The 17,500-nt window shown below is 37.4% G+C and overlaps 1 protein-coding gene across 1 annotated transcript in view; it reads left to right on the plus strand.

The window, feature by feature from the left end:
* Positions 1-17,500, plus strand: part of LOC137619722 (lachesin-like) — a 130,867-nt gene that overhangs the window by 50,305 nt on the left and 63,062 nt on the right. Inside the window, exon 3 of the mRNA XM_068350019.1 lies at positions 12,589-12,800. Within this exon, the coding sequence (XP_068206120.1) occupies positions 12,589-12,800 (212 nt within the window). The remainder of the gene's footprint in view (positions 1-12,588; positions 12,801-17,500) is intronic.

Consider the following 17,500-nt stretch of genomic DNA (forward strand, 5'->3'; position numbering starts at 1 on the left):
AAGTCCAATCCTTCACTTTCCCCAACTGTTCTATGCATTACAAAATCCATGAGGAGGATAAACAACATAAGTGACAGCATATTCCCTTTTAGTATGCCATTGTTCACTAAAAATTTATTTGATAGGAATCCGCTAACATTAATTTTGTACTTGTTATGCTCATGAGCAGACTTAATCAAATTTACATATTTAAGATGCACTCCATAATAAGGTATGAATCTCCATAAAATTGGCCGGTGTATACTAGTAAATGCTATTTCAGAGTCCAAAAAAGGTGATCAAAAGTGGATTACTATATTTTGCAGATCGCTGTACCGCATGTCCTAAAATGAAAATTTAGTCAGTACAACTTCTACCTTCTCTACATCCTTCTTGTTCATCTCTCAGCTTTTCATCAATCTTTCTCTCTCTCTCTCTCTATTTTTTTTTTTTGAATCAGCATACTATATGTTCATGCAACTGACGTAAGTGTGATGCCTCTGTAATTATTGAAATAAGTCAGATCTCCCTTTTTGGCCCTTTTTCACCAACACTCCTATTCTCATTCATCAGGTTTTGCCTCTTTATGCCATATTCTACTTTACCAACCGTGTGTCACACGATCGTACATAGTAACAACATTTCTTTTTTTTTGTATATATTATGCTTTGTATCTTCGCTCTCACCTCGCACTGATAGGGGCCTGAATAAACATGTCTGTTTTTCTCACCGTTAACTGTTAACAGAACCGGTTGTCGGTTGAACATGAAATTGTCTGATATGTTTTTAGATCATTTTTGCCTGGACTTTATGTATATATAAAGTGATGTTCGATAATAAAGTTACTCAGTTGCTTTCATCCTGCCTTCTTAGTCACAGCTTCTCTCGGCCCATCACATTGGTGACCCCGGAAGTCGACTCGCTCCTCCCGCCTTCCACACCCAACCCCATCATTGTTACTATGGCGGACTCCACGGAAGTTGGCGCCGTCCCATTGAAACTTTCATCGTTTACCAGCGTAGAGGTGTTTGCTTGGTTTCAGCGTGCAGAAGTCCAGTTCCACATCAAGGGCGTGACTCGCTCAACCACCAAAGCAAATTATATTCTCACAGCGATACCCGAGGACACCTTCCCGGAAATATCCGACTGGCTTTGTGAACAAAGAGACACCCCAATAGTGCATGATGCCCTCAAAACATAACTTCTGCAGCAGTGCTCGCCTACGCTAGCCACCCGTATAGAAAAGCTTTTTCAGCTCTCTCAATAACAGTTGAGGGACCATAGGGCTTCGCTCTCCCTCAGGGAAATGACCAGTATCGCTCGCCTGCAACCTTCCGCAGACAGCTCTCCTCGTGAGGTGAACCTACTTCGTGCCCTTTGGATACGCCGTTTACCCGAACCTGTATGCGCTACCATACCCGATGTCGATAGTTTACCCATAAAGGACTTGATGACCAAAGCAGACGCCCTTATGGTCAGCCACTTCATGACCTTTAAGACCTCCATCAACGCCTCCACTCCTGACAAAGAGGACGCCTATTCAACATCAACCGAAGCTGACGTGAATGCCGTAGGACATACACGCCTACCCCGTGATGTGCCAGAGCAGCGACAAAGCCACCCATCACCCGCTACTCGCTGACGCCCCAACCAAAGACTTCTACAGGTACTTGCTGCCGCCCATCGGCAGCAGTTTTGCCACTACCACTACAGATTCTGGGCAGCCGCGAAGAAATGTGCCAAGGATTGTCAGTGGGCAAAAAAAGTTTAAGTAGGTCCTCGCTCGTGGTGGTGGCCTTTCGCATTTCTAATCTTTTCTTTTTACATGGTGCAGGAACGGGCGTGCGATTTTTGGTAGACACGGGTGCTTGTCGTTCTCTTGTGTCAAGGGAACTCTTCAGGAAACGACGTAGTCTGTCTACGTCTGCCAATGTCCACCTGGTAGCTGCCAACAGATCTGCGATACCCACCTACGGTTATGAGAACCTCACATTATTGTTTGGAAACGGTAAATTTAATTGGAAGTTTCTCGTTGCTGACGTCATATTGCTAATCCTCGGTGCGGATATCCTCTCTCTTTTCCACCTTCTGGTTGATGTCGCCCACCGATGATTGGTCAACACAGACTCGTACTAGTCGACACCTCTTCAACCCGCTCCCTCCAATCTCGCTCTCCACATCACTGCACCCACGGATGCCTACGCCCACCTCCTCATGTCGTACCCGGAAGTTTTCCGTCCAGAACTTCGCCTAAAGCCCACATCTCCTGCCAAGCACTGTATTTATCACCATATCAGGACGACGGGATCCCCAGTGTTCGCAAAATTCAGACGTCTGTCACCAGATCGATTGGCAGCCGCAAAACAGACGTTCGCCTAAATGGAGGAAATGGGCCTTTGCCAAAAGGCATCCAGCCCATGGTAGCCACCCTTACACTTCATTCTGAAGAAAGACGGCTACCTCTGTCCGTGCGGGGATTACAGGCACCTGAACATGCAAACAGAACCGAATCACTACCCCCTCCCAAACATCGACGACGTGACCTCCTACCTGCACAAAGCGAAGGTTTTCTCCACGCTCCACCTCCTGAAAGGGTATTATCAGGTGCCTATAAACCTAGAAGACATCCCCAAGACCGCCATTACCACTCCATTTGGTACATAGACCTTCAATTACTTCTGTTTTGGCCTTCGTAATACTGGGGCCAATTTTTAACGTCTCATGAATGGCATCTTAGGAGACCTCCCCTTCTATGTATATGTGGACGACATACTCGTGTTGTCTTCTTCAAAAGAGGAACACCTTCATCACCTGCGCATCGCGCTCAGCCGCCTGCAACAAAACGGCCTTGTAGTCCGGTACGACAAGCGTACCTTTGGCTCCAACAAAGTGTAGTTCTTAAGGCACCGCATCACTCCTGAAGGAGTCCATCCCCACCCTGAGAAGGTAGCAGCTGTTCAGGACTTCCTCACACCCTTGACCATCAAAACTCTGTAGGAATTCTTGGGCATGATCAACTATTATCACCGTTTTCTGCCAGCCATTGCCGCCACTCTTGCTCCCCTTTATGCCTCCCTCAAGGGCAAGCCATAAGACCTGAAGTGGAGTCCTCTTCAAGAAGCGGCCTTCTGCAATGCAAAGAAGGCCCTATCAACCGCTGCTGCTATCACTTTTCCTATCCCACATTCCTCTCTCCTTCTCTCCACCGATGCCAGCGATGTCGCTATTGGTGCAGTACTCGAAGTTCGGTGGTCAATGGCTCGCCCCGCCCATTGGCCTTCTTCAGCAGTAAACTGTCCAAGGCTGAATCGGGTTATTCTACCTTTGATCCCAAATTGCTAGCGGTGCACTTGGCTGTCCGTCACTTTCGCCATTTATTAGAAGGTACGCCCTTCGTCATTCGCACTGACCACATGCCTCTGGTGCACGCCTTCACTCGACAGTCTGACGCCTGGTCCGCCCGTCAACGCCGACATCTCTCCGCCGTGGCTTAATACAATTGCACCCTTCAACACGTCCCTGGGAAAATAAATCCCATTGTCGATGCCCTGTCAAGAAACACGTTGGCTGCCGTTCAACTGGGAGTGGATTACAACACCTTGGCTGAAGCCCAACGACAGGATCCAGAGTATCAAGCATGTAGGACATCCTGCACATCCCTCCGTTGGGAAGACATCCCCCTCAACGACTCCAACACCACCCTTCTCTGTGACGTCAGTACTGATAGACCACGACCTTGGATTCCTGCTCCCATGCGCCGACAGGTGTTTGATTTCATTCACGGCCTTTCACATCCCTCATGCCGTTCTACTGCCCAGCTGCTGAAGACGAAGTTCATTTGGCACGGCATTTCTAAGGATGCTAAGGATTGGGTCCGCGCCACTACTTCTTGCAAAACTCCCAAAGTACATCGACACACGGATTCAGGAGTGGGCACCTTTCCTCAACCTCGGCGTCGTTTCGCCCAAATTCACGTCGACCATGTAGGCCTTCTACCCACATCACAAGGATATCCTTACCTGTTTACCGTCATCGACCGCTCCACTCACTGGCCTGAAGCCATTCCCATGGAAACTGCAACGTCCGCCTCAAGTACATCTGTCTTACTCTCAGGATGGATTGCAAGATTTGGTATCCTGAGCAAATTATTTTTGACAGGGGTACAACTTTCACCTCTCAATTGTGGACATCATTAGCGAATCTCCTGGGCATCATCCTACATCAGACAACTGCCTACAACCCCACTGCCAATGGAATGGTTGAACGTTTTCATAGCACCCTCAAAGCAGCTTTGATGTCCCGCTGCAAGGATTCCAACTGGTTTACTCAACTTTCCTGGTTCCTCCTGGGACTAAGGACCACTCCTAAAGACGCCCTCGACGTCTCGGCAGCTGAAATGGTGCATAGCAACCCGTTGGTCGTCCCTGCCGAGTTTTTTCCTTCTGCAATCTCCTCCGACGATCTCCAATGCATACACCACGTCGTGGGAGAATTTACTCCATGCCACCAGACTTACAAGCCCCCAGCGAATCATCACATACCGACAGACTTATACTCTGCAATGCACGTCTTCCTACGCAACGACACTAGCAAGCCACCGCTAACGCCCCCTTACACGGGCCCTCTCCTTGTGATCTGACGCAGTTCAAAAGTATTCCTAATAAACGTTTGTGGCAAAGAAGACTGGGTCTCCATTGACATTCTAAAACTTGCTTATCTCCTTCCAGATGGGAGCTAGGACAATTCGCAGTAAACAAATTTGCCGTAGGACAATTGATTGTAAGACTTTTCGCCGTAAGAAAACTTGCCGTACGGATATTTTTCCGCAAGGACATTTCGCCGTAAAATGTATATTTTAGTTTTTAGCTTATTTCTTTTAGAGATCAATGTAACTATATTCATATAGTTATCTTCAAGTATATTTATCACTTTTCATTGATTTTCATGTATTCATTCAATTATGATTATATATGAAAAAAGGATAAAAAAAATGAAGACCACACACTTTATTTAAAAAGTTTCCAAAAAAATTCAAGGCTAAAAATCATTTTAGTTCATAGCAATTGCTCGTAAATAATGTTATTTTGCATTTTGATCATAACCTCTTACAATACTTAGTATGCGCTTATAAACATTTTTGTACTGTTTCTTGACTGCTGTCTCACCTCTTTCTGCATCGATTATCTTCTTTTTAGAAAGATATTCTTCATTTTCAATACATTGATGAGTTTCCATAAATTTGGATGCGTATTGGACACAGATGCTTGAAGCGCATCTAGGGTTGTTTGACAAGCATTCCAAAGTTCGATAGGAAAAGTTGGAGAAACTCCACGACGACGAGGTCCCCTCCCTCTCTCTCCCCCAATGTAATGAGTTTCAAAATATGCAACTAGTTCTTGTGGTAAGTCATCATCATCAACCAACTCTATAAATGCATCAATGATGTCTGAAGGCGGTATGAATGCAAGTGCTATAAGGCACTTTACTTTTGTATTAAAAGCACAATCCCTATGATATCGATCCTTAAGCCCAATATCTGTCACTTTTCTGTAAACATTCTTACAGAAATGAAAATAACAGCCTGTTACATTTGCAGAAGGGAAAATGTCAGAAAAACTTAAAAAACTAGCTGGTTCGAGATTAATCATTAGATTTTCAGGTTCTAGGGACTCGAGTAAATCTTTAACCTTTTGACAAAAACGTATTGTAAGATTCCTTAATCTTATTCGGATGGAGACCGTAAACTCGTGGGATGCACGCATGCCCTATGTTGACATGTAGATTATATAACTGATAGAAGATTTCAGGACAGACCTTGAATGTTTCATCGAATGCCCAATTTGTATGTCTTCCTAGATCGTGTAACCCTGCAATCGTACCAAAGATCAACATTCTGTTTTCATCTTCCATTCCACTATCATACAGTAAAAATCTTTCTCCGTTCTGTAAACACGGAAATTCTTCGGGAATTACATAACTGATTCTTGCTCTTGGAATAAGAGGGGCCTGTTCTTCTTTTTGTCTCCATCTTCTTATATTTCTTGACAAATTTGAAGTTGATGGCATAAGAGAGCGTCCAGCATTTTCTAATTCCTTGCATGCACACCAATCAATGATCTTGAAGCTAGCTGGGATTTCAGTGCATTTTTTTTCATGTGCAATTGTTTTTTGCATTTTATGTTTGCTTGGGTTCGCTGGATGGGTATGCTCACTTACAGTTTTATGTACTCATGCTTTGCAGTTTTTTATCAACACACTTCCAATAAACCTTGACTCCATATTCTTTTTCTTGCCTGTAAATGAAGTTAGAATCATCTACGAGCTTATCACAACCTCTGGTGCTTTTGATAGTTTACAACATCGTAGGAGTTCAAGTTTCAACTGATAAAAGTAGATAATATATAAGTTTAAGATTAAAAAAAAAAAAATATGGTAAACTACCGAATTTGTCATGACCTCATTTAAACACTTAACGACGGGTGTCAAACTTTATAACGACCCTTCTCTCTCTCTCTCTCTCTCTCTCTCTCTCTCTCTCTCTCTCTCTCTCTCTCTCTCTCTCTCTCTCTCTCTCTCTCTCTCTCTCTCTTCATTCTTTTTTTTTAATCTATACATGACAAAGCATATACATTTTACGGCGAAATATCCTTGCGGCAATATATCCGTACGGAAATTTTTCATACGGCAAAATGTCTTACAATCAATTGTCCTACGGCAAATTTGTTTACGGCCAATTGTTCGGTCTCCTGCTAGATGACCCGCATACAGTTCGCCTCTCTAGATCGGAGCGCCCTATTTAATATGTACAGTATGTCATTTTTAGGGGGGAGCCATGAACCAACCGTGTGTCACACGATCGTACATAGTAACGACATTTCTTTTTTTTGTATATATCATGCTTTGTACCTTCGCTCTCCCCTCGCACTGATAGGGTCCTGAATAAACATATCTGTTTTTCTCACCGTTAACTGTTAACAGAACCGTTTGTCGGTTGAACATGAAATTGCCTGCTATGGTTTTATGTCCTTTTTGCCTGGACTTTATGTATATATAAACTGATAGTCTGTAATAAGTTACTCAGTTGCTTTCATCCTGCGTTCTTAGTCACAGCCTCTCTCGGCCCGTCACACTAGAAAATGATCTAATAAGTAATCTGGGAGTCACTTTATTCTTAGGTTCGACTTCAAACACACTGAATTCATTCATGGGTATACCAAGGCTTTCCTCAGCTTCAGGTATATCAATCAGATTATTTCTTTCATATCTCCTTTTCATGACCTCACTAAAGTGTTCCATCAAACGTTGTCTTTCAACACCTTCTGTTGTTGTAACAGATCCATTTCTCTTCTTGATGGGTATTTGCTTCCTCTTCTTTGCCCCAGTAGAGATTTCAATAATAATTCAATGAGCAATTATTACACCATAGCCACTCCCTAAATTCATAGCTTTGTCACCCTCACCTGCTTCTTTCCTGTCTAAATATTCTCTCCAGTCATTTCTGGCTTCTCTTTTGACTTCATTGTCAATACTGGAATACTTAGCATGCTCCACTTTGAAATTTTCATTAGACCCTCGAAAACTTTGTTACACTTAATTTCTGTCTTTGTCTCCTTTTTATAGTACCCGAAGTATCATTTGATATCCATGGTTTTCTCCCTGTAACTGCATGTCCGAAAACCTCACTACGAACTGACATACAGTAGATGTTCTTAATGTTACACCATTCTTCATTAATTGTCTGCTCTTTGTCTCTTAAAATCTTCAAGACTGCAAATCGATTCCTTCATGCAATTGCAAAGGCTTCTCTGTGATCATCTTCTAGTAGCTTAGTTGTATCAAAGCTAGGCATTCTATTTATCTTTTTTGGGTGCTTTCAGTTTTAATTTTAGTGAGTCAATGAGCTGATAATCACTATCAATATCAGCATCTCTATAGGTTCTTACAGTTCTCAGAGTCCTACTTCTGTCTTAATCAATAGCTCTGTGATCTATTTGATTTTTGTAATTGCCACATGGTAAAGTACATGTTTATTTCTGAATATAATTACACTAGAAACGAGTCCCTGCTTATTGAACAAAATATATATAATGTGTCCCATTTTCTTTTCCAACTTTGCTAAGACCATCAACACACATCACTATCTCTAAACCTTGATTATTCCTTCCTACTTTATCATTGAAGTAGCCAATCATAATTTTACAACTCTCTCTCCGGGATCTCAACTATTGCACTCTACAGTTCTTCATAGCATTTCTCTTTCCTTTCTTCAGGAGAATCATTTGTTGGTGCATAGCAAGCTTTGACAGTAACAATCTACTATTTACAACTTTCCATTCCGTTAATGCTGTTTCTGCTCTTTGTATCATCATCTTCCTTACCCCTTCTCTTCCAACTCCATCTGTTCTTCCTGAATATATATATATATATATATATATATATATATATATATATATATATATATATATATATATATATATATATATATATATATATATTATATATATATATATATTTATATATATATATATATATATATATATAATATATATATATATATATATATATATATATATATATATATATATATATATATATATATATATATATATATATATATTGCCTTCGTCTCAAATTTATTTACCAATCCCCTTACTTGTTTCAGTTAGGGCAAAAATATCCAAATTATAATATATAAATTCATTCCCCACTTGCCGTGACTTCCCAATCGGGTTCATGGTCCTAACATTCCAATTACCAGTTTTAAATTCTTCTTTAGTATTTATAAACATGGAAATTCTTAGTGCCCCGCTACGCTTTCCATAGATTGACTGAAGCCATAGAGGATTCAATGGCTAAATTGCCACCAGGGGCCATAAAAGAAGTCGGAAACTAACTGCTAACATGCAGTTCAGGATTTACCGGGCGAGATATTAGAAGGGGCTATGGTTCGATCCCAAGTATGAAGTAAAAATTTATTTCTATTTGAGCACTATATTGTGTTGATATTTATCCATATTGACTCATTAGGGGTAATTTGAATGAATTACTATCAATCGTGTCACGTGGTGAGCCGGGAAGTTGGTAAAAACTCGCAGGTAAAGAGACTGATGTCTCGCCAGGTAAATCCTGAACTGAAGATTAGCAGTTAAGTTCTGACTTCTTTTATGGCTTCTGGTGCCATGGTTGGAATCAACCTGGCTTTCATTAGAAGGGGCTAGGGTTCGATCCCGAGTATGAAGTAGAAACTTATTTTTATTTGAGCATGATATGTTGTTGATATTTATCCATATTGACTTATTAGGGGTAATTTGAATGAATTACTATCAATCGTGTCACCTGGTGAGCCGGGGAGTCGGGGAATACTCGCTGGTAAATAGACTGATGTGTCGCCAGGTAAATCCTGAACTGCAGATTAGCAGTTAGGTTTCGATTTCTTTTATGGCTTATGGTGGCATGGTTAGAATCGACCTGGCCTTTCATTAGAAGGGGCTAGTGTTTGATCCCGAGTATGAGGTAGAAATGTATTTCTATTTGAACACGATATTGTATTGATATTTATCCATATATATATATATATATATATATATATATATATATATATATATATATATATATATATATATATATATATATATATATATATGTGTGTGTGTGTGTGTGTGTGTGTGAGTGTTTTTTAAACTATGAATGGAGACCTGTCATTTGCCTTGTTATATTGTTGGCACCAAGGTTTTTGAGAAAAATGGTACAGTTGAAAAAAAATATAACTGCAGAGAAAAAACGTGGGAATATTAATTCAATCCCAGAATACTTATTCAAGAAAAACTAAAACAGGGTGCTTATTCTACTACCGGCAGGGCATGAAGAAGAAAGCGGAATTATTCAATATAAATATAAATATATATATATATATATATATATATATATATATATATATATATATATATATATATATATATATATATATATATATATATATATGTATATATATATGTATATATATATGATTGTAGAGTATATGTAAATCATGAGATTATGAATTGTCTAAACCTCAGTTTGAAAATATAATCCATTCTCTTTTACTTTCTAGACAAAATTATTTTCTTAAGAGTCATAAAATACTGGGTGGCTTATTGAAACGTACCGAATTATCTTAATATTTCCTTATTATTTGAAGGTTTGCTAGGTCATGTTATTTGAATTATTCTTCTGTTCCTCTTCTAAGGTATATTACCATCATTACTCGTTTGGCTCTATGACATTTATAAGTTACAAAATGGAAAACAGAAATGATTCTCAATCATAGACTGAAGGGCGATCACATAAAACCGATTTCAGAAATGTAACACGCATAGAAAAATAAGCTCTTTTAATTTGTAATCCTTAATAGTTTAGCAAAACATAGAAACACGCTGTTAAAGGAAGTGTTAAACGCAATTCTTTGATCATTACAATAACAAGTAAAAAACGGGAAACAAAGTCGTAAATATTCAGCACAAAATACCTATGAAGAAGGTTCCTCCGGTCGAGAAAGCAAAATAAAAACATAACTCCAAGAGCAAAGTTAAAGCCGAGAGAAACGTATTTGTCCAGAAAATGATATAAAAAAAGAGAAACCACTTTTCTGACAAACACGAAAAAAAAAAAAAACAATAACAAGAATTCTAGTGGATTGAAATTGTTCTAACACGGATTGTTGTAGAGAGCAGCACTGGAAAAAAAAAAAAAAATAACCGCACAAAATAATTGCTAAAAATCTATGAAACAGAGAAAACCAGTTCTCATGAACATTGAGACAGAAAAATTCTTTATATATAACACGCAAGAAAACGTGGGAATTAAGAAAATAAAATTTGTGAAGACCAAAATTAGCAAACCAGACCAGAGCGTAACGCCCTTTTTGGATGTGGCCGCACATCCGTGTACCGGGATTTTATTGGGAAGCAACCCGATTCTCCATTCAGCTCCACTGCTTAGTCTTCGAAGGTTTGTGGCGTTACCTTTCAGACGGCGGAGAAAGGTCCGCTCCCAAATGTGCATTCTTGAAAGCACGCGTCAAATTTTATGAAGTGCGCTGGGACTAGCACGAGAAAAGGCGGAAATACTGAAAAGACATTATATTTCTTTTAATTTGGGAGGCTTTAGGTAAGGCAACAAAATCTTAACTCTTGCTATTTTTTTTTTTTTTTTTTTTTTTTTTTGGCTTTCAACGTAATTGGAAAGAATTATTACAAATTTCTAGCATATTTCTACAATGCTCAATTTTAATAGATTTGTGATATCATACTTTTTAACACGACCGCTTTAAAAAAAAGATGAGTTTTTTGTTTCAAAACCAGACAGGAAACCCCAATGATTCAAATCCCTTTTAGCTTTATGTTTAGTATTTTCCTTTCAATTCGTTTTTGACGAGTTCAAGACTTTCGCGATATTGGATAATCTGGATTATGAAAATAATATGTCGTCCACAATAAGGAATCATTCTTTTCTTAAGGGTGTGTCATATATACGATATTAAATATTATTTAGAAAAGACAATGAATAAATTACTACAACTACTACTTTTATTTTACCGGTAGAAACATCAGACAAGAGAAATTCCACAGAAATTAATTTCATGAAATAACTTCAAGCCTTTGTAACTCATCACTTTTTACTGCGATTTATCCACTCATTGAAGTCCATAGATTCCATATCCAAGTTCCCGATTGATTAAAGTTTTGTATATTTTACCAATGGTGACGCTTTTCATCATCTCAGCTTACCGAATATTGCTCCAACATAATCTGGGTTGGAATAATTAACAAACGCGTCTACTGGAATTTCCTTCCACACTCCGGCACCAAACACTCCTTCCACAATGGTCCCCTTCCCCCACATCCTGTGCCGTTAGAAGAGAACAGAGCTCATTCCACAGAGTGCAGGAATTTGTTACATCACATAACTCCAACACCTTTGGGTTTCCTCTCTGGTGGGACACCGCAGTAACACATTCTCTCTCTCTCTCTCTCTCTCTCTCTCTCTCTCTCTCTCTCTCTCTCTCTCTCTCTCTAGGGCCCAAAAGAATCATCATGAGGTTTTGTCCATCTCTTTCTCTTTTCGATCTTCGAGTCCAAGTGGATTTGCATGGGCCCTATACTCTCTTGCATGTAATTAATGTAAGGAACGGAAAGAACTGGTTTAGAATCTATTTTCCATGGTAAAGTGGAGTTACGATTCTTATTTGTCCATTTTATGGTGGTAGATAAACTAAGCAACTGCGGTAGTCATCCTTATTATTTTGAGACTTAGACAATTTATCTGTTCCTTTGGAGGTCCCAGATATTTTTTAGTGCCTTGATGATAAAAAATAAAGAAAAGAAGTTGGCTGGGTATCCAATATCAATTGATGTTCTACTTCCTCTTCCTGATATACGAATAATTACTATTTTTTTTTAAACCATGGAAAATCAAATTTCTCAGAAAATATAGTATATTCATAACCTTGTCCTTTATGAAAATGTATAAAATGTACGGCTCATTTTTAAGTGAATACACAATTCTTCGTAAAATATTAACTGAATTTCATTCCTGTAACTTTTTACCTCAATTTTTTTTTTCTTTTTCCAGCTGATATGTTGGTCGTTGATAGTAAAGTTCACGGAACACCAAACCGAAACAAAGTTGCCTCTGTTGACACAGGGAGGGCGAGGAACGAGGACTCTAGCAACACCCCACCAAGAGGGCCTCATTTCGCCAAAGACACCCCCAAAAGAGTTCTTGCAGCAGTTGGGGCTCCAGCGCACATACCCTGCAAAGCTAGAAACCTGGGAGCTAAATCTGTAAGTTTTTATGTTCTATTGTAATCTCTTATCTAAATCTGCATGGTGCTCTTAAACCAGGCGGGTTCTTTGTTCTCTCTGATGTACTTTGGAAAGCTGTGAATCCAGCCTGTGTTGTTTAGAAAGGTTAGATTTGTAAGAGAGTAGCGTTCTATAAAGTAAGATCTAATAAATGAAATAGAAGAAAATCTAAACAACACTAATGAATTTACCTAATGAAATCGTAATATCATAAATTATATTTAGAGTTTTGAGAGGATCTGCGGTTGGTGTAACAGAGTGAACAGTAAACTTTGCTAAAACCTAAATCCTTGCAAGAAAATATTATTGTTTTTTTGGTACACTAATAATAATAATTCATATATTATAATCCAAGGTATTAAATAAAGGATATACAGACATACAACAAATCATTTTAAAATGTTAAAATCCAGCTAAAAGAACAATAGAAATTTTGTAAAAAATTTGCAGTTACATTTAGAAAATCATCAAAGTAAAGAAACGTGACATGCTTCCAAATGTGATATTTGACCACCGTGAAATTTATATCAACAGATACTTTTGATAGGTTGTAGGTTAGCTGAGGCACCATCCACCCGTTACGATACTACCACTAGAGAGTTATTGGGTTCTTGGACTGGCCCTCTCTCTGGTTACGGCTCATTTCATCTTTGCTGACACATACACAGATTAGTCTGGCCTATACTTTACACATGCTCATCTTTCCGCATACACTTGACAACACTGAGAATACCAAACATTTTTTTCTCCGCTCAAGAGGTTAACTATTGCACTATAATTGTTCAGTTACTACTTTCCTGTTGGTAAGGGTTAGAAGAGACTCTCTAGCTATGGGTAGCAGTTCTTCTAGGAAAAGGACACTCCAAAATCAAACCATTGTTCTCTATTCTTGGGTAGTACCTTAGCCTCTGTACCATTGTTTTCCACTATCTTGGGTTAGAGATCTCTTACTTGAGGGTACATTCATGCACAATATTCTATCTTGTTTCGCTTCCTCTCGTTATTTCCAAGTTTTCATATTTTATATATGAAAGAATTATTTTAATGTTACTGTTGTTTTAAATCTTTTTTGTAGTTTTTCCTTATTTCCTTTCCTCACTGGTCTATTCTCCCTGTTGGAGCCCTTAGGTTTAAAGTATGTTGGTTTTCCTAACTAGGGTTGTAGCTTAGCAAGTAATAATAACAGTAATATGAATTATTTAAATGAATTATAAACTTACTAAAGTAACCAGATATAAGAATTCGTAGAGCTTATCTGTAACTGGAATTTTTTAATAATTTTTCTTATTCTTTTGAATTATCTTTTTATTCTTTAAGATACCAACAATTTTCAATTTATAAAACTTTTTGATTATTTATAAAAAATCATTTTACGGGAATTATTATGGAAACAGTTTAATTTACAACATTAATTATCATTGAAATATACCATTCAGAACTGATAGCCTAACAATACTTATGGAATTTTCTCTGTATATGTAATCAATTTCACCTTATAATCATGGTTGATAGTTGACGCTGCATACTGATTGTGTTTCATGGTGAATTATAAACGGCTATATATTTAGTAGGATCCTTTATACACAAGTGGTGGGATGGAGGGAATCGTCACCAGAGATGGGGGAACAAAAATAAATATAACTTTTCTTAGCTAGTTTTTTAAGTAGATTCTGAATTTGGTGTTTGATCAGCCAGGCTCGTAGACATTTTCGAAGTATTTAATTTAAATGTCAAATATATTGCATAAATGGCAGGTACACTATGTTGATAAAAATATCTATGTTGAAAACAGAATAGCAATTCTTTGATCATCATTCAATGTTTTCTGACCTCCAGACTTTAAAAGATCAAATGAAATTATTTGGAAAACTGACCTCAACACAAAATTTCTAGGCCAAATATAAAATTTTAATAGCAATTAGAAAATGAGTAGATACTCTTAATAAATCCTTTTTATTGGAATGGAAAGCACTAGGTATATTCATAATCATATATAGATCTATTAGAGCGAGTTTCTTAAGGAAAAGGGTCACATTTCATACAGTCCTGCAGATCATATCACTCGAACCTTTCCTCATCATTATCATCAAAACAGTCGGGCAATTTATCAGCATTAAAAATTTCATGACTCAATCAGGAGATGAAAATCATCATCTAGGTATTCTGTTCCAGTCCAATGAGTAGATAAATCTTTAGTTCATCTGTGACTGTTGATTTTTCAATGATTTGATGGTGAATGTAACAACAGGGTGGCAATATGGCTATATCAGTATTCTTGTCATTATGGAAATAGCTCTAAAAAGTGGATCTGGATTCAGTAACTCTTTTATCTTATTCCCTGTGTATAAATGTGCAACCAAATTCTTCAAAATTTTTCTGCAAATTTACGCTATCTTTCATCAGTGTCCGCCAGTTTTTATTTCCTTTTATGAAGAATAAAGAAATATAATCACTCTCTGGAAGGGGATGAAGACCAAGTAGTACCTGTTTCAGAAGTTCAGTGAGTATACACTGACTAACATCAGGATATGCCCGATCTAAGATCAAGTAACTCCTGATCTATGATAATCTTCAGATTTTTATGTTCATTAGCCAACGAAACTATTGGAATATTTGTATCTTCAGAATTTGAGTTCTCAACACAGACTGTTGGATGGCCATAATTTACACTTATTGCATGAAGAGTAAGTTAGAATATCTTTGCATCTGACTATACGTTGTCTACTACTAGAGACGGTACTTCTGCTAAGAAATGTAACGTTACTCGGTTTTTTTTTTCATATCATTCGTTTATTCATAAAGAACCTTCTCTATCAGTTTTAGCATTCTCTCTTTATTTCAACCGTTAGATAGAAATTCATGAAAGGAAGGTGCCATTCTAATATCAGGTATTTGAAGAATGTATTCTTCTGTTGGGCCATTTGCCAACGGCTTTGTTTGTTTGAATGCTATTTTTACTGTATACGTCCGATGGAAACCACCTTGTAACCAAAACGTATTTCAGAAATAGTCTTCCTAGCTAAAAATGTAAGTATGCAAAAAGATCAATCACATAAACTGCACTGATGGTAATATCATCATAATCCCAAGAATTAAGTATGATTCCCATAATTACTATAGCTAATAAATACTCTGGAGTTTTATGCAAATGTGTGGCCATACGTTCCTCATAAGATTTCCTTGCAGGTAATTTTAGGATTTGTATCTGTACTGTTATAACCTTAATATTTCCTTTTCGGAACATCAGTGGTATCCTTTTTGTACTTTCTTGAGATAATTTCCCATGGTGTTCTTTGTACTGGTTCCAAAAAGGGTTTAGTTCCTCCATCATTTCTGGATTTAAGGTGGATGCTGAAAGCAATGAAGAGTTAGGCACACTTTTTTATGTTGACAGTAGGTCTTTTGCTACATCCCTAGGAAATGGCTAGCCAGAGCCAATGTTGGGCAATTTATTAGGTCAAATGTTAGGTGAGAATGGATTGATGAAATCGAACTTGATGATTTCCTATGGTTTTTCATGAACAGGTCTCTGATTTCATTACTTAGTGGGTCTTGAAAAATTCCTTGAATGGGACTTATATCATGAAGGTGGTCACTCATAATAGAGAAGAAACAATAGTAGATATAAATGGATGGTTTGATAACACCCGAAACAATGAGCAATATGCTCAAGGTATCACTAATAAATTTTTATCACACATGCAAAAATACTTACATACATACGAGTGTATATATATATATATATATATATATATATATATTATATATATATATATATATATATATATATATATATATGTATATATATATGTATATATATATATATATATATATATATATATATATATATATATGTATATATATATATATAATATACAATATATATATATATATATATATATATATATATATATATATATATATATATATATATATATATATATATATTTATTTATATGCATGTGTGTGTGTTTGTGTGTGTGAGTGTGTTTATTTTACTTTTTTCGAAGGGCCTACATAATTAAACAACTTACTGCATACCACAACTACAATCTCAAGTTAAATGTAGGCGAAATTAAGTTAATCAATATTGTTACTTTAATCATTATATTAAATATTGTTAGTGAAAGTGATAGAAGATTAGTGTAATAACATGTTTTTTTTTCATGGTCGGTTGTCCAACAGCATAAATACTCTACTTAACATTGGAGAAAAATTAGAAGCATCCCGGATAAAGAATTATAATCAGGAAAAATCTTAGGAGCACATGCGAGGCAAACTTTGAGTGTTAGGTGCATAGAGAGGAATGTCGTATGTTGGCATTGGTGCGCAAAGTGTCAATTGATTATATGTGTCTTTTTTTTCATACTAAGAAAACATAATTTCAAACCAGATTTATGCAATAGAATAATGCATTTTGTTATCAAAATTGATTTATGATGCTTTATATTTACTCATTGCCATAAAAAAGGACATTTGACCTGTGTTATCTTGATAACGCCACCTTTGGCGTTAGCGAGGTATCGTTCTTCCGGCACAGGATCAGTCCAGAAGACGTCCACCTCCACCTTGAGAAGGTATCAGCTATTCAGAACTTCCCCACGTCCTCGACCATCGAAGCAATGCAGAAATTCTTGGACATGATAAACTATTATCATTGGTTTTTGCCAGCCATTTCC

Source organism: Palaemon carinicauda, chromosome 2 (genome assembly GCF_036898095.1).
Source record: "Palaemon carinicauda isolate YSFRI2023 chromosome 2, ASM3689809v2, whole genome shotgun sequence".
In the NCBI taxonomy this organism is placed as follows: domain Eukaryota; kingdom Metazoa; phylum Arthropoda; class Malacostraca; order Decapoda; family Palaemonidae; genus Palaemon; species Palaemon carinicauda.